This window comes from Trametes versicolor (assembly GCF_000271585.1).
Source record: "Trametes versicolor FP-101664 SS1 unplaced genomic scaffold TRAVEscaffold_3, whole genome shotgun sequence".
Lineage (NCBI taxonomy): Eukaryota > Fungi > Basidiomycota > Agaricomycetes > Polyporales > Polyporaceae > Trametes > Trametes versicolor.
In genome coordinates this window covers 178,192-194,939 of record NW_007360323.1, presented here as the reverse complement: position 1 = coordinate 194,939, position 16,748 = coordinate 178,192, and the positions used below count along the sequence as shown (strand labels likewise).

The window sequence follows — 16,748 nt, the reverse complement described above, 5'->3', positions numbered from 1 at the left end:
CCCAGCCGAGCGCGGCTTTGATCGTGGACCGGGCAAGCCACCACCACAATGCGCTGAGACGCAATGCGTATGCAGCGTCTCGCGCCAAACAATGGCACTAGCCATCAATGCGTCCTGCATATTAAAAGTACGTCTGCTCCGTCTTCGCGACTCGCCAACCTGAACGTTCTCTTGTTTTCCTCTCGCAGCCATGTCGAATTTACCCCCGGTTGGGATCCCCAGTTGGTCACCCTCTCTCACCTGCAAAGCTAATGGACTGACGGACGTCATGTAGACTCTGTTGCTCTTAGCCTTGCGGTCAAGCCTCTTGTCGCTGATTATCAGGGGAGTCGAGCACAACAGGCTCAACGCAGGGCAGAGGCAAGAGGGCTTTCTGTGCAGAAACGGACCCCAAAGCCTAAAATACTTCGCGGACGTGCTGGACGACTCGCAGGACTCAAAGATATGCCAATGGACATCTTCTTAGAGGTATGCACCGATGCGAAACTTGTGGCTAGCATGGCCAAACTTGAATATTAACCACCTGCTCTTAGATCGTACGGATGCTCCATCCTATGGACCTCCTTCGCTTGTCCCGTTCCTCAAAGCACTTTCGCTCGTTGCTCATGACTCAAAACTCCCGTAGCCTGTGGCGCGCCGCTTTTGGAAATGTGCCGGGAGTCCCGCCGTGCCCGCCGTACTACCCCGAACCGCGCTATGCTGCAGTTCTCTTCGACCAATACTGCTTTGTACGTGGATTGTTTTATGACATGTCATTTTAGCTGATAGAAATCCCGCAGGCTTGTGGTAACGCACGATCGACAAAGGTTGATTATACAGCGTGCGTCCGTTTATGTGCGCCGTGCTTCAAGATCAAGTAAGCCTCCCGTCACTCCCCTTCGGCAATATTTTACTGACTACCCAAAGCTTCGAGGCATGGGTCACCATTTATGCAGCCATACAGGATTCCGTAGGCGTCCAGCTTCCCGAAGAGGTACGAACAATTATGCCATCGCTCTGTGGCAGGTCCTTCCTGGGGTATTATGAGCACTACCAGACTGGTTCGTAACATGCATTGGCTGCACTGCTAGGCGTATAACATGCTACATGCTGACCTAGCGGTTGGGGTGGCAGATGCTAGGTCAAATGATACGGTCGGGACGTATTATACCCCCGAAAGCTACGCCATTGCTGATGAGGCTCTGTCCTTGACCGCGCCTGGCGAGCTGAGTTCCTTTTTCGAGGAACGCTGGGAATTTGTGACCGCGATGCAAAACGTGAGCCGTGCAACACTAGGCTCATGTCAGTTGACACGCTGATCTTTGTTTTATAGCATGCTGTGTCTGTGCTGGAGTGGCTTGACCGATGCGACGCGGAGAAGTATGCTAATCAAAATGCTTTGCGTGCGGATCGCAGGGCCGCGTGAGTTGGCTCTCCTCTATAATCCGATTGCTGCCATAACCGACCCCCCGACAGCATTCTCGAAAGGCTGGGCGAGCTCGGTTACACTACGACTGACTATCCGGAGGACCGTGCGTGGAAGAACATCGTCGACCAGCCCAAGAAACTCACAGAGCGAAGTACGTCCCTCCTTCAACTCTTGCGTTTCTTCCAATAAACTCAAATTTTCACATAGTTTGGACGACCGTGCTGCCGAAGCTTCGTATACTCATCGAAAAGAAGCGTGAAGGCGATCGCCAGGCCATCTTTGAGTATCGTCTTGCCGAACGCCGCGCTGAATTCCGGTTATTCTACGACTTCTTTCTACAGTCCATTCTCTCCGCCTCTGATCGGCAATTTGCGCCCAACTGGCACGACACATGCGTCTTGCCCGCTGTCCACCAACTTCTCGCAGAGAACGACGCGAAGATCGTGGTCACAGAGAAGCGAATCTCTGTGTTCAAAGAAGGCATCACGCATGCCGTCCGCGCGTCCGCATCCCAGATAAAGCACGACTTGATGGAGATGCTGCATCGTGAGCAATACGAGGTCCACAATACCCCGGCAATGCCCCCGTACGACATGGCCCAGATCGACGCGGAGCTCGCGAAGGCGTCCTCGCTATTCCTATGCAACCGCTGCTCTCACACAGTTGCCGCCTCAGCGCCGGATATATGCGCACATTGGCGCGCCAAGCACCCAACTCTTCAATGGAACGACAAGTGGCCGATTGAGGAACCTGTTGACCTTCGGCGAGGGCCCTACGGATGGCCATCGAGCCTCCCTTGGGTCAGTGCGATGCCGTTTGGGCAGTTACGCACCAGAACGGCCCTCACCGCGCTCGGTCTGCCGGAGGATACGTCTATGGTGCAGATGGATAGCTGGGTTCACGAAGGACGGCTAACGTGTCTCTGTGCGCACCCGCGCCTCGTGGAGATCAAGAAGCACGGCTGGGGTGGCTTGGTCAGTGTCCTTTTGTTTTCGTCGCTGCGATAACTTCTTACATGTCCTACAGATACATCATGTCAGCAAAGAAATAGCTTTGTATCAGTTCATGTTGCGCGACCGGTACGTCCATTGTGCACAAGTCCCACATGGGACTCCGAGCTCGTATTCTGACCACCATTCTTAGCCCTCGCAACTTCCGTCCTGAGCGGGAGTTGACCAACAACCACTACTTGAGTGGGCCGGCGGCATGCTTGAAGCTCCTCCCCCCAGGCGAACAGGCTATAATTCCTCGGTACGACGTCCCGGACGACGTCGCCGAGCATCTTTCTTTGCGTTTTGGCCAGTCACGCACGAAGAAGCCCGTCTGTCGCACGTGTTACTGGATGGTCAAAAAGAACAGCCCGCGGACGGGTCTATCCCTCGAGAAGGACGTTCAGGTGCTTGCGCATCACATGAAGACGAAGTGAGTATTCACCAGTAACCTCTCCGTTACCACCCTGAACTTACGTTGCGCGGCAGGCACGATGCGGCACTGACCAAAGACTCGATCTGCTTTTCCCATGTCGGCTGAACGCCTGCTCACTTTTTACTACAGTATTTCGCGTCTCCTGCTCCAAGACGCTTCCGAGGGTCCAGTATGCCCCGAGAAGACGCCGTTATGAGCTGAACACGCCTGCGCTTCTTCATATGTCAGCGGCGGTATTGTACACTCTGTTCTAATCTTATGCGATTCCCCGGGTGCTGAGTTCCAGGATTTGATCGATTTTGCGGAGCGAAGAACAGCACACTGGTCTATATGGGGTAAGCGGCAAGTGATGCCTCCTGGTCAGTGGCGATGCTCCGCATGGCCTATGCTCGACCTCCCTATGCGCGATGGAGGACAAACGCCTCAGCAAGCGCAGCCCGAGTCTCAGGTCTGTGGTACGTACTTTTCAGCGAGGCGCGACCTCCTTGCCGGGATCTCGTAAGACGGAGGAAACAGCCATGCCCGACATGTAGCCAACACCGGTCGAGTTTGTCGTGTCTCACTGATCGGGACGGCCTTGGGAGTCTCGGGCGGCTTGCGTAGCTTCGCGTCCGCCCGTTCTGGATAATCATTGTGCGCGTCCTAGATATAAGGAGGTATGGAGGTATGCGTTCCAGTCCCAAATCCAACTTTCCGAACACCCACCATGACAATGCCCAGCTCCCCCAAGCACATCGTACTCTGTCCAGTATACTGGTGGGGTGAGTCTCACGCCGCGTCTGCTTTGCATCATGATACTGGGACTGACTATCGTGCCTCTAGGACATGCGCGTCCGCTTTGCATCCTCGCCGCGCGCCTGGTCAAGCTACGCCCGGTCCAAATCACCCTCTTCGTGTCCCTCATCCTGTACGACCGCGTCAAGGCCGAGATAGCGCGCGACTTCGCGTCGAGCGATGACGAGCCGCTGTCTCGCATCCAGTGAGCGAACGCCGCGCTCTTCCCGCGATGTGATGTACACTTACAGCTTATCCGGGATACTTAGCTTCGTTCCCGTGGATCAGGGCACCAACATGCTGGACCCGAAGGAGTACCAGGAGCGCATCATCGAAACGTGGAACGCGGCGAGCAGCGAGCAGAGTATCGTCCGCGAGTCCTTCGATGGCGCGCGCAAGGCACTGGATCTGCGGGAAACGCCAATCAGCGCTGTCATCGTCGATGTACGTTTGCATCCCCTCACCGCTCGAAACCCGGCTTACGAAGGACTGACTTGTTTATAGAACGTGCTGATCCTGGTTCACGACGAGCTCTACAGGCAAAAGGTGGCGGGGACTAATGGCGTCCCGCTATATGCTTGGTTGCCCGTCGCAACCAACTCCGTGGTACCCCTGTACAACAAAGACATCATACCCGACGTGGAGGCGCTCGCCGAACGTGACGGTATCCCCTTCGACGACGCCGCACGAGAGGCGAGTCTATATTTGTCCCGTTCGGTCTAATTGGACTGACGTCTCTTGTTGAAACGCAGGTGTGGGCCCCGAAAGGCGAAGTGATTAAATGTGCGTGCCTGCCGCCGATGTACGACTACGAGTTCCACCCTCAGTCGGTAAGTCATGCGCTGTGTCGCGTTGATTACTCCGCGCTCATGTTCTGCAGTTCCCTCTTCCTCCTGCTACCTGTGGCCGCCTGTTTGTCAGAATTGGGAGGTATGCTGTCAGACGAGCTCTGGCAACAGATTCCTGACTTACATTTCCCGCTATGATCCAGGGTGATAAAGCAGGCAGCCGGCGTCCTCACGTTCGACGCTGCAGACTATCATCCGGAAGCTACGACGGCGTTCCGCGCGTGGATGGCAGAGACAGGGCGCAAGGTCACCTACGCAGGTCCGCTTGTCCCGAGCAGCCATGCGGTAGAGACAGTCGCGCGGGCGTCGGAAGCTGGCGACGTCTTGCGATTCCTGGATAGCCAGTTGGCCGCGCGGGGGGAACATTCTGTCATTTTTGTGCGTAGTCCTCCCAGATTGCACGAAAGAGGGGTCTGACGGGCATGACTAGATTTCCTTCGGAACACTCTTCTGGCCGATGGACCAGGCGAAGCTCGTCGCGGCCCTCGAACTCCTCATGGAAGACGGCGTCCCCTTCGTAGGTCGTCCTCGCAGAGCTGGTGCCGATCTGAGTACTGACACAGACTTTCATTGCAGGTGTTCACCCACCCCAGTGCGAAGCTTCCCGAGGATCTCCTGCAGAAGCTTCAGGCGTACGACCATGCGTTTATCGCGCAGTGGGTCCCGCAGCAAGCCGTCCTGGCGCACGAGGTATGCATCTCGGTCCACGCGAGCTCTCGTATACTGATTCTTGGATTCTCTGTAGGCGACTGGTTGGGCCCTGACCCACGGCGGCCACAACACCGTGCTGGAATGCATCCTCGCCGGAGTACCCATGTGCGCATACACTCTTTGCCCTACCTAAATAGTTGTAATGACGCTGCCAACGTTCGCCAGGATCGTATGGCCGATCGTCGTCGACCAGCCGACGAACGCGATCCACCTCTCCGAGGACCTCGACGTCGCGTACGAGCTGCTCGAGGTGCGCAACGGCACCGGGCTCACGCCGATCTACCGCACGGGCCGCACCCCCGCCGGGACGCTCGACGCCGTGCGCGCGGAGCTGCGCGGGGTGCTCGCGCGCGCGTTTGGCGCGGACGGGCAGGGGAAGCGCGCGCGGCTGCAGGGGGTGCGCAGGACGCTCGAGGGCGCGTGGGCGGAGGGCGGTGCGGGGAGGCGGGACGTAGAGGTGTTTGTGGATGGTTTGTGAGCGCGGGCACTGGGGCTCACGCTAGAGGCGTGCTGTGGTGACAGAAATGCTGGTCAATGACTGTAGAGTTTCATGACTGTAGAGCGATGCGACGATAGAGTTTGTGTTATTTGATTGGGAAGGACAACGCCCGACTTGGTGGAGCCTCGTTTCTGGCTACAAGCGCCTCCCCTCGTGTGCTGCGGTAGCAGTCCACTCGCTGGTTGTCTTCCAAGTCCCTGTGCACTCGACAAGAATGGCTACAAACGACGGTGAGTTGGATTGTCAGCGGTCCGAGCGACGCCGACTTCAAGAAGAGGAGAAATGATACTGATTGTACTAGTACCACCTGTAGTCAATACGCCGCGTTGCGCCAACTTTTGCGACAACGAGGTCAGCAAGACCGCCCTCAAACGCTGCACCGGCTGCAAGAAGGCGTGGTACTGCAGCCAAGTCTGTCAGAAGGAACACTGGCGACGCCATATTTTCGACTGCAACCCCAAGCGTCCCATCGCGACCGCATACTACCTCTCCCGCGCATGCTTCGAGGACCTCATCCCGGTGCACGTGCAGACGCGGCGGGACTTTGGCTTCGAGAAGGCCGAGGAGCTCGTCGGTGGGCGCGCACAAAGCATGCTCCTTGGTCTGTGGATCGGGGTGTTTCGCTACCTGGACGTCCCCGAGAAGGAAGTGCAGAAGTGGCAGGCGGAGGGCAGGATGGTGGAGGCGGTCAAGGCGGAGTTCGCGCGCATTCCACCGCAAGCGCAGGGCGGATACTTCCAGTGGTTCCTGGAGCATCAGAACATCCTGGACGGCTCGTCAGCAGACAAAAAGGAGGCGGAAGAGTCTGTGAAGCTGGCGAGCACAGATGCCATCCGCAGGGCGTGGGTCCAGACGGGCGGGTCTTCCAGTGACAGCGTGGAGACCATCCATGCGAAAATCAATGCGCTGCCAAATCACGTCCAGGCCTGCCACCAGTTCTACCGGCTCTTGGCGTTCGGCACGTACCCTGGGCCAAATGTTCACCACTGGATGTCCTTCGGGTTCGTCGCTGCCATGCACCAGGCAGAGGAGATACGAGTGAGCGGGGCGTACCGCGAGCTCGTCGGACGTTGCTCGTTCGTCGAATTTTGTGCCGCATACGATGGATCGACCATGCTGGATCTGGCTGAAGCGCACGGAGTATACATGACTCGTGGACTCACCTCGTCGTCTGCCACATTCCTCCGGGACGTCATGTCCGCGTCCCCGCGCCGGTTCAAGTCCGTGTGGTACTTGAAACAGTACATCGACCGGCTCCTGTGCGCAGAGCCCTCCGCGCCGCCCGTGATTCCGCACCAGGCCGTCCACGCGGACTACGGGTTGATGAACTGCAGAGATACGGCGGAGGCGAAGCTGCTGGACGAGCTGTACAGGAAGTACTTCGCGCACGCGCACGTGAACCCGCTGGACCTTCACAAAGCATGCATCCGGGGCGCTCTGGTGGACTACATTGGGGGGTTCGTGAAGCTGAAGCCGAAGACGGCGATGTACAAACGGCTGCTGGAGAACGCCTATCCCCTGGCGGGCCTCGGAGAGTTGCAAGGTATGCATAAATCACGCACTTTATCATGATGGACGCTGGGAATGACTCACAAGAATACTTGAAGGGGTGGCCATTGGTTGATATCAAGCTCAGTAACAAGATATCCTGCTCCCGGTGTAAGGTAGCGAAATTTTGCTAAAGCCGACGTATACTTGATATCGCAGCGTGTCAACGCTACTGTTTCTGCGTGCCAAGCATGGGATTATGAGGGGATGATATGTATCGAGATGGTGAAAGGTTAAAACAAGGAGCGAGCGCGATGCTACGCGGCAAGGTTTGAACGCGAGTCATCACAAGCACGTGCTCTATGACACATTGTCACACGCCCGGCCTTACACGCGCTTACGCTCAGGCTCGAGCTTGTCTGTGGACGATGATGGCCGCTCTCAGACGAAGCACACGCATTGCTACTCCAACCGCCTCGACATCTCTGATCTCCTCAAAGGACACTGCAAATGGCCGACGGGCTCGATCTCCCTCTGGCTCCTCTCTCAGCTCGCTGTCCTCGCCTTTTAATCTCCATGCTGACGCCAATCCTCGCCCTACCAAACGCGCCCGCACAGGTGCTGCTAAAGACCCAGCGACACCCTTGCAGGAAAAACAGCGTCGGACAAAAAAGGGTCCGATTGCTGAGCCTAAGCCCGACGACTTCTCCGTCCGAGCGACTAGTGCGTGGAAGGTTGGCCCACACGTCTCTTCAGCCGGCGGCGTGGAGAACGCTATTATCAACGCGGCCTCAGTGGGGTATGTACGGTGTCGCTCGTTCACGCGCAAAATTTGACTCACTCACACAGTGCGAACGCGTTCGCCATCTTCCTCAAATCTCAGCGGAAATGGGAGTCCGACGCGCTCAAGGACGAGTCGATAGCGAAGTTCAAAGAACGCATGAAGACCTTCGGGTACTCGCCCTCGCATATCCTCCCGCACGGCAGCTACCTCGTAAATTTGGGCAATCCCGATAGGTTGGTCTTAGGGTAGACCTCGACCTATGTACTCGGGAGCTAACGCAAACTCGCAGTGAGAAGCGCGAAAAGTCCTTTACGTGTTTCCTGGACGACTTGAAGCGTTGCGAGCAGTTAGGGCTGCATCTATACAACTTCCAGTACGTCCACGGACTCGATCGCGCTCTGGCAAGATCGTTTACTCAACTATATGCAGCCCGGGCTCTACCGTCGGCGCTGGGACCATAGAAGAGTCCCTTGCGCTCATAGCTGAGTGTATCAACCGTGCACACACGGAGACGGCCAGCGTCGTCATAGTATTGGAGAACATGGTACGCCCTCCGTCGGTATTCAGGCAGGAGCTTCCTACTGAGTGTTGCGTGCGTCGCTGCCAAGCAGGCTCAGGGAACGTCATCGGCTCGCGATTCTCGGACCTGGGTGGCATCATCAAGCAGGTCAGTGACAAAACCCGAGTAGGCGTCTGTTTGGACACTTGTGAGTTCCCGTATGTGGGGTCTTGGACATGCGCCCCCTGCTAAATCGCTTCAAGGCCATATGTACGCCGCAGTAAGTCTCATACCTACCTTGCCTACCGTATGGGGACGTTCGTTCAATCCTTTTCTGGTGTAGGGGTACAACATCACCACACTCGAAGGCTGGAGGTACGTCCTGCCTGCACGCTTCAGGCTCATCTATATACTAACTTGACATAGACAGACCAGTGCGTCGCGCCGCCGCATACATCCCGACTGCTGCTAATCCAGACGCCCCCACGCGTAGTGGAAGAATTCGAGCGCGAGGTAGGCGCACATTACCTCCGCGGCATGCACCTCAACGACTCCAAGGGCGCGCTCGGAAGCAAGAAAGACCGGCACGAGAACATCGGCCAGTACGTCCCTCCCCCATTCCGCCTCTGCCGTACGATCGCCCCTCCGTGCACCGCGTAACCCGCATGTGGACTCGGAACGGCATAGCATGGACTTGGCTTCCACAATCAGTACACAGTACTCACCCGTATCTGTCGCAGGGGCCACCTGGGCCTCCGCACGTTCGCGCACATCCTCAGCGACCTGCGCACGCGCGACATCCCGCTCGTCCTCGAGACGCCCGCATACGACGTGCCCACCGGATCGAGCGCCGCGGCGCGCGAGAGCCTCGCGACGGAGGGTATGGGCGTGTGGCGCACCGAGGTCGCGGTACTCAACCGTTTAGCTAGGCGCAGCGCGGAGGAGGTGGGGGAGGAGGAGATAGGGGAGATGCGGGCGGAGATCGCAGAGGCGGTGGTGAAGGCGAGTAAGGTGCGAGATGCGAAGGGGAAGAAACCAGTGGTGGGCGGCAAGTCTGGGCGGAAGTCGAAGAAGAAAGTCGAGGTGGAAGAGGAGGATGATGATGATGATAGTTGTTGTGAATCCGCGCACTGAGAGCCGCTCCGGTCCGTATCCGACCGGCTATGTACAACATGCTCTGATGATATACAGGTGAGTGCAATGCCTTTCGCTATCAGACCCCTCGCACGCCTCGTCGGACTCTGATTGTTGAACAAGATACATTCAGTTGCAACGTGCATGCGATGCTGCGTAACGATTCAGATTCTGAGCGACCTGCGTCTACCCTCGCAACCCATCATTTTCTCTCCCGTGCGTGTTCGACGCCGATGAACATTTACGGACATAGTTGGAAGGTTTCTACGCAGTTCTCGAAGGCGAGATCGCCTGAAGGAGATTCGGAGGCTCAATCTTCGCCTGCGAAGATATCAAGAAGGGTATACTGCCGTAGTTGCCCTAGAGGAAGGTGGTCAGCCTCGACAAACGATGTGCAAGTAACAGGCACGTACAATGATCCCTGCGGGGAACCCCATATCGAACGGCTTTGCAGCCTCGATCGCCTTGATATGCTCCTCCGTCAGGCTGACCTTGAGTGCGTCCACGTTCTGCAACAGATGCTCGACCTTGCGCCCGCCCACAATGGGGAACACGAACGGCGCCTTGTGCATCACATACGCGATCGCGACCGCGCCGATATTCTCGCCCGCCCCCACCTCCCTTGCGACGCGCTCGAGCACCGCGCACACCGCGCGCTCCTCGGGCGTGCGCTCCCACGCGGCGCCCATGATCGTGCGCCCGCCGACCCCAGAGGCGGCGCGGCGCGCCTCCTCCGCGTCCGTGCGGATGTGCCCGGACGCGAGCACGCCGAAGACGGCGAGCGCGAGGCCCTCGTGGCGGCACATGGGCAGGATCTCGCGCTCGATGTCGCGCGCGAGCACGGAGTAGGCGGCTTGGAAGATCGCGAAGGGCGTGCGGTTGTGGAAGCGTGCGTAGGCGTTCGCTTTGACGACGAGCCAGGCGGGAAAGTCCGAGACGCCCTGGGGGTAGGTTAGTGGGAGACAGACGGGGAAAGGGGCGTGTGAGAGCGGGGCGTACAATGTAGAGGACTTTGCCAGAGAGGACGAGGGTGTGGAGGCCGTCCATGAGCTCTTCGACGTCGGTCTCTTGGTCCCAGAAGTGGACGTAGAGGATGTCGATGTAGTCCGTGCGGAGCCGCTTGAGGCTCTCGTCCACGGAGAGCTTGAGCGATTTAATGTTGTTGCCGACGTAGTTAACTTTCTGCGCGATCGCGTCTACCCCTCGAAATGGGTTATTTGTGTACTACGATGAGGCGAAGTGTCAGCGCCACGACTCATTGAGATCACCAGGGTGTCTGACCTTCGTGGCAATGATGAGCTGGTCGCGGATGCCCCGCTGCTCCTGCCACTCCCCGATGAACTTCTCAGACGAGCCGTCCTGGCTAAACCGGAGCTGTGAGTGAGAACCGTTTTCTATTCAAGACCATGATACTTACTACATGTTCGCGGTGTCTATGAAGTTCCCGCCGGCGTCGAAGTAGGCGTCGAGTAGGCGGAACGAGGACGCCTTGTCCATGGAGCCCATCCCGTGGTTCGACCACCCGTCGCCGATGCTCATGCCTCCAAGGCAGAGTGGGGAGACGTGGATTGCGGCGCGTGGCGCGAGCTTGCGGTAGTGGCCCAGGAGGGTGGCAGGTTCTGGGGGTGCGCCGTAGAGAGCCATGATATCTGTGTACGATCTGAAAGAAGTGTATAGTTAGAGAGGGGCGGCGAGCAGTGAGATTGTGTGGCAAATTGCGTCGCTACTCAGTGGGCCTTTATACCTTCGACACCCAAGACTTTACAGAGTGTCCGAGGCGTCGCCGCCTGAACGTCTTCGGGAACGGAACCGTCGATTCTATGTGTCAGCGTAGGCGTGAACGTACTCCCAGCTCTCACCCAATGCCTATTCAGGACGGTCTGGGAAGAAGGAATGCATATGACTCCGATCGGGCGCAGCAGCCACTGAGGACACAGCGCTACACGCGCGTATATATTGAGGAGTCGTGCGGGAGCGAGTCAAAGGCCATAATGTGCGAAGCGTACCAATCAGACCGTCTTCGGCGGCTGCATCTTGCAGCAGCGTCGATCCTTCTGCCGCCCGAGCCCGACATCGACGCCTCATGCCAAGCCCGCCCGTGCTGACTGATCAAAAAACCTTCTCCTACTACTCCAGCTTCTCCAGAACTTGGTCACCAGCGGCACGAGGAAGCGAGCCCGCGTAGACGACTGAGGACACCATGTATAGTGTGGACTGATTGAAAAATCAAGCCGTCGACGTCGAAGCTGTGTCAGGGCCTGGGGGGCCGCCGAGGTAGATGGTAACGTTTCCGTTACATGTTATGCCTGAGAAGCGCGAAGCAGTCAGCAAAATAAAGAACAAAACGAAGCTGACAGAACATGCGCACCAGCGTACTCAAAAGGCTGCGGAAGCGGATACGGGTTCTTCAACAGGCGAGTATAAGCCTTCTTCTGGGAGGCCTTCCAGTGTGCGAAGGGTGTGAGATACGTGAGGAGGTTTCCGTGAATGCAGGCTTCATGGAGGGCGATAGGATCCGCTCGAGGATGGGCAAAGTAGCGCTTGTACGCGGTGTCCAGCAGTTTTGTGTCCCCGTCCTTTCGACAGTTCATGTACCCGTAGTCAGCGGTCACGGAAGGAATCAGCACCGGGGTAGCCCGAGAAGCATCGTCCTTCGGAGCCCCGTCATTGAGCTGGTCCACGTAGTGCTTCAGGTTCCAGGCGGACTTGCGCGTGTACGGTGAGTGGGCCATGACGTCGCGGAAGTTCCGAGTGCACTGCAGACCATAGCGCTCGAAGAGAGCCGGGATCGAGGAGGACTCATGCGCGGTGCAGAATTCCTCGAATGTGCAGACTCTGATGAGCGCCAAGTATGCCACACCGAGGTCGCGCTCCTCCGTGCTGTTAAAAGTGGCAACGAAGCCGAAGTCGATCCACTCGTCTTGGATTGGATTGGGGTGTCCGCCGGCTGAAAGGCCTCGGTAGAGGATGTGGCAGGTCTGTCGCGACAGGGGCAGACCGCGGATTTTGGTGTCGATGACGTTGAGGCTATCTCTGGGAGATCCGCCGGTCATGATCCAGGCGGTGCGGGTGATGTTCGATGCATGGTCAAGGATGAGCTCATCGTCGGCGACCTCAGCCTCCAAGACGGACTGGTGTTCCAGAAACCAGGGGTAGTATCCGCCTCTATTAGTTGGGGGGATGGTTTCGAACGCGTCCTTGATTCCCTGCACGAGCCGGCCCTCCAACCTCCACTGATGCACCTCCTTCGGCGGGATCGAGATGTAGAGGAAAAGTCCTTTGAACAATCCGCAGAGCATGTTCCCAGATGTCCCGCCCATAGTGCGTGCAGCCTTCGCGAACCCATAGTCCTCTCTCGTTTCCTCGTCCGTGGGTATCTGGTCTCCTAGGCACGCTTTATAGAGGCGGTAGGCGGTGTTGATAGGCTGACCGGGAAGGCACTTGAAGATATGAGAGGGCCAAGCTTCCTTCTGACATTTCTCGCTGCAATAAGTAGCCTTCTTGCATCGAGAGCAACGCCTGAGTTTCCTTGCCGGCATTTCGCACCACGGACACTCGCTCATCGGTTCCATCTGATGGAATTATATATGAAGCAGACCCCAACCTCGAAGTGAGCGTCAGGTCGATGTGGCCTTCAAGAGCGTACCCACCTGGAGCGAGCCTGAGGGGCAAGGCAAGGGCGATGCGGTGTGGACAGCTGCCCGAGATACGGTGCTAGGGCTTGCGGAGAAGAAGCCAGTCGTAGCGAGGGTTGTCGACAAGGAGGGAATACGTGCTAAGGTTCATGTCAATGGCGAGTTCGCGCGCGTCTCAAGCCAACCTAAATGCTGCGGTAGTCCATGTAAGCATCCTCGTAGGTCTACGTCGGTCGTGCAGACGAAGGTATAGCATGAGTACTTGTTTAAAAGATGACCCAAACCCATTTTAGTCTTGAGTTCACATTCTGGATGCGAGTCGCCGAACGTAGGTGGTGGTAGTACAAGTCCAAGCATGCATCACGGGCGTCTCCTGCAGTGACGACCGTGTCTCAATGAAGTCAGTGTCGGGAAATGCCGGAAAGGCAGGAGTCTGTGCTGGGCACATCGTGGACATCAATTCTCTATTTGGTTTATAACGCAACAAGTACAGAAGTAGTAGTATACAGACAGAGCCGACAGAGCCCACACTATTGAAACTCAAACTGCACCCTCGCCGTCCTCACTGTCGGATGGAGCCTCATCCTCATCATCGCTCTCGTTGTACCAGGGGCCGTCATCGGAGGAGTCGGACTCAGACACACTGGGCATGGAGGGCATGCTGCCCGCACTCTCATCGCCCGAATCATCCCCGCCGCCCTCCTCCCAGTCTCTTCCATGCGCCTCCAGCCACCGGTCGCTCGCGAGCTGCCGCCGCGTGAGCCACACTTCGGCGCGAAGGGCGAAGAGCAGCCTGAGCTCCAGCCTCTCAGTGGTGGTCAGGTTGTTCTGGAGATGCCGCTTGAGTAGTTTCTCGTCCACGAAGGGGTCTCCGGTCGGCACGAACCCGGCGCTGGGGGGTAGAGGCGGCAGCGGGGGGAAGTCGGCAGCGGTCAGTGGGTGAGGAAAATCGTCATCCTCATTGGTACCTTCGCTAGGACTGCCGGGAGCATTTCCCTGAGAGCTCGCGTCCTCGGCAGCGTTGTCGGCGGTAGCCTGGGAACCCGGTAGCGGCTGCTTCGGAGGTATAGGGACGTCGCGAGGAGGCGTGCGGCGTCCAAACACGAGGGCATCCTTGTCGCGGTCGTCGATAGCGCGCTTGCGTTCGTCGAGTCCGGTCAGGTTCTCAGGGCCTACAAGCACGAGCGCGTCTCGTCAGAAAGTCACCGTCTGTGCAATGGTTAGTGATACGTACCGAGAGCGCCATGGTTAAACCACCACCCGTTGTCGTGGAGGTTACGGAGACGCTCGGCTTCGTATGTCTTGCCCTTCCCTAGGAGAGGACACTCGTCCCTGTGGTAGCCGGGCTTCCAATCATCCTTCTGACACTATGCGGAGGTCAGCAATGCATCTCAACAAGTCGCGGTCCCGCAGGCGTACCTGTTCCGAGCAGTAGTAGTTGCTCTTGCACCTCCCGCAGCGTCTGAAGCGCGGGCGGGACGTAGCCTCCCACCGGCCGCACCGCGCGCACACGCGGATGAGTTCTTCCTCCGGTATGGTCACCTGTACGACCGCCCGAAGCATCATCGTGTCCTTGCGTACGCCCTCGTACATTTCGACGACCTTGATCGGCCTCCGCCCTGCGCGGTCGCGCAGTTTGTGGAGTATGTTGAACACCTCCAGGCCTTGCGTGCCTCCGATGGTGAAGTGTCGCGGCGGGGAGGCGATACCGAGGACGTCGTTGGAGGCACTTTGCGGGGCGTCGGGAGGGATGAAGTTGAGGCACATGACGGCGCGCGTCAACTTCGTCCCATTAGGATGCTGGAAGACGAGGAACCAGGAGGCGTGGTTGCGCCCGAGCGCGACTGGCTTGCCGTCGAAGACGGTTGGTGCCGTGAAGAGGCGGCCTGTACAGCCGTCGATGGACTTCAATGTGACGCTGTGAGTATCCATGGCCGATGCTAGACGGAATCAATGCTGCTGGTCGACGTTTGGGCTTGAGCTCTTTATACGAGCGTAGCGACCTGCTCAGCGAATAAAACATCTTAGTGTTTGCTGATTCCCTTTGATATTCCAGGAACATAAAGGGCTTAGTCAGCGTGGGACGAAGGAGACAGTGTTTTGTTGGTCGAGTCGCGCAGTTCAGTGCATAGCGACGCATGGCAGTGACCAGCAGGAAGCACAATAAGAACCCTCCTGAGGCCTAGGCGAGCACAGTCCGTAGTGAATATCCTTTTCCATGCAGCCTTCAAGATCAAGCTTCCGGCGTCGAGCGGGTCCCACACAAATGAGCTGGTCGTCGAGGTGGGAGGAGGAGAACAAACACTTTTTGGGCGAGCTGCCTTGTGGCGTCGCGGTGCTCGGAGACGCGGACCGCTCTTCCGTATGTCTTGAACAGCATTTTGGCGCCCAACGTCTCGTCCGCTCTACGTCCACCACTCCAACCAAACTCCAGCGCCCTGGCTGTCGACATAACTTGCGCTTGACTACACCACACGGGTATTATTTCTTGGATTTGTTCTGGGAGTTTCTGGGTCATCTATGTCTGAACGACGAGCATCGTAAGAACAACTTTGACTGGAGAGGGTTCTACGACGTCTTGGCATGCTCTACCGGCTTTCCCATCCTCGAGCTCGTTCTTCGGATCTTCCGTCTGCTTCTCTGCACGAGAGAGCGAAGGTATCTTCTTTCATTTTCCTCGTCAAACTTCGATCATAGTCGCAGATTTCTAGACTTGACGCCAGCGCGGGCGCAGTCGTAGGGTCGACGGGAGCCACATATACACCTCCGCCCGTCTATGCGGCACTAGAAGCACCAGGAGATTCCTGAGGGGGCGTGGCGTGGACCGCCAACACATTGAATATTTTTTCTCGCCCGTTGACACGCCGTAAACACCGTCAGAAGGTTGTTTACTGCCGCTAGTCTCGCTATGGTATTCCCCTACCAGCTGCTGCTACGTGGTAGGGTCAGGATTGTTCACCTTCCAGCTGTAACCCACGGAGATCTAGAGCGTACATCGTGCTCCGTCGAATGTTCGGAGAAGGTGGATGGACAAACATGCGCAGTTGTCAATGTTGTCTTCGCCGCACGCAGCCCTGCAGAAAAACGCGGCTAAACGTCGACGTGATAAATCTATGACATTCGGGACCCTCGCTCCTGGAAGTCGCCCACACCTCGTTGCTACGGTATACGCCTTGTCGAGTCTTTGCACACGCGACAAGAAACGGTGAGCTTGAAAGTTCAGGCGGCTGTTTTGGTGTTTCGAGAGACTGACCGGCCCGCAGAAAACATGGCACCACGGCCGTCTCGCTGTGAGAAGTCTTGCGACTGCGACAACTCTTGCGGCAATGTGCCCGCTTCAGAGCTCAAGTGCTGCTCCGCGTGCAAGAAGGTGTGGTACTGCAGCAAGAAGTGCCAGAAGGCGGACTGGCCCCGCCACATCTTCGTCTGCAAACTCGACCGTCCCATCCCTACCGCATACTACCTCTCTCAGGCCTGTCGTGAGGGCCTTCCTCCCGTGCACTCCCAGACGAGGGAGGATTTCGGCTTCGCTAAGGCCGAGTC

The 16,748-nt window shown here is 57.6% G+C and overlaps 7 protein-coding genes across 7 annotated transcripts; 4 read left to right on the top strand and 3 right to left on the bottom strand.

Annotated features, from left to right (window-relative positions):
• Window positions 1-444: 444 nt before the first annotated feature.
• On the top strand, window positions 445-2,938 carry TRAVEDRAFT_69608 (uncharacterized protein; the record flags this gene model as incomplete). The annotated part of the gene is made up of 11 exons (XM_008037062.1): window positions 445-468; window positions 534-728; window positions 780-856; window positions 907-1,040; window positions 1,114-1,256; window positions 1,313-1,401; window positions 1,456-1,559; window positions 1,616-2,382; window positions 2,435-2,487; window positions 2,552-2,830; window positions 2,887-2,938. The coding sequence occupies 11 exons, from the start codon at window positions 445-447 to the stop codon at window positions 2,936-2,938; spliced, it is 1,917 nt and encodes a 638-aa protein (XP_008035253.1).
• Window positions 2,939-3,624: 686 nt separating this feature from the next.
• Window positions 3,625-5,644, top strand: TRAVEDRAFT_115348 (UDP-Glycosyltransferase/glycogen phosphorylase; the record flags this gene model as incomplete). Its single annotated transcript, XM_008037061.1, has 9 exons — window positions 3,625-3,812; window positions 3,877-4,051; window positions 4,112-4,319; window positions 4,376-4,486; window positions 4,616-4,833; window positions 4,886-4,972; window positions 5,032-5,145; window positions 5,201-5,271; window positions 5,332-5,644. 9 exons carry the CDS (start codon window positions 3,625-3,627, stop codon window positions 5,642-5,644), a joined length of 1,485 nt encoding a protein of 494 aa, XP_008035252.1.
• A 303-nt stretch (window positions 5,645-5,947) lies between these two features.
• Window positions 5,948-7,237, top strand: TRAVEDRAFT_116011 (uncharacterized protein; the record flags this gene model as incomplete). Its single annotated transcript, XM_008037060.1, has 1 exon — window positions 5,948-7,237. The coding sequence occupies one exon, from the start codon at window positions 5,948-5,950 to the stop codon at window positions 7,235-7,237; it is 1,290 nt and encodes a 429-aa protein (XP_008035251.1).
• A 347-nt stretch (window positions 7,238-7,584) lies between these two features.
• Window positions 7,585-9,570, top strand: TRAVEDRAFT_116703 (AP endonuclease; the record flags this gene model as incomplete). Its single annotated transcript, XM_008037059.1, has 8 exons — window positions 7,585-7,952; window positions 8,003-8,170; window positions 8,227-8,310; window positions 8,367-8,481; window positions 8,524-8,658; window positions 8,780-8,815; window positions 8,914-9,038; window positions 9,177-9,570. The coding sequence occupies 8 exons, from the start codon at window positions 7,585-7,587 to the stop codon at window positions 9,568-9,570; spliced, it is 1,425 nt and encodes a 474-aa protein (XP_008035250.1).
• Window positions 9,571-9,834: 264 nt separating this feature from the next.
• TRAVEDRAFT_116050 (Aldo/keto reductase) lies at window positions 9,835-11,214 on the bottom strand (the record flags this gene model as incomplete). The annotated part of the gene is made up of 5 exons (XM_008037058.1): window positions 9,835-9,930; window positions 9,984-10,511; window positions 10,570-10,794; window positions 10,852-10,933; window positions 10,988-11,214. 5 exons carry the CDS (start codon window positions 11,212-11,214, stop codon window positions 9,835-9,837), a joined length of 1,158 nt encoding a protein of 385 aa, XP_008035249.1.
• Window positions 11,215-11,796: 582 nt separating this feature from the next.
• TRAVEDRAFT_44009 (uncharacterized protein) lies at window positions 11,797-12,890 on the bottom strand (the record flags this gene model as incomplete). The annotated part of the gene is made up of 2 exons (XM_008036782.1): window positions 11,797-11,876; window positions 11,939-12,890. The coding sequence occupies 2 exons, from the start codon at window positions 12,888-12,890 to the stop codon at window positions 11,797-11,799; spliced, it is 1,032 nt and encodes a 343-aa protein (XP_008034973.1).
• Window positions 12,891-13,745: 855 nt separating this feature from the next.
• TRAVEDRAFT_17980 (uncharacterized protein) lies at window positions 13,746-15,137 on the bottom strand (the record flags this gene model as incomplete). Its single annotated transcript, XM_008036520.1, has 3 exons — window positions 13,746-14,377; window positions 14,440-14,572; window positions 14,625-15,137. The coding sequence occupies 3 exons, from the start codon at window positions 15,135-15,137 to the stop codon at window positions 13,746-13,748; spliced, it is 1,278 nt and encodes a 425-aa protein (XP_008034711.1).
• Between the last annotated feature and the right edge of the window lie 1,611 nt (window positions 15,138-16,748).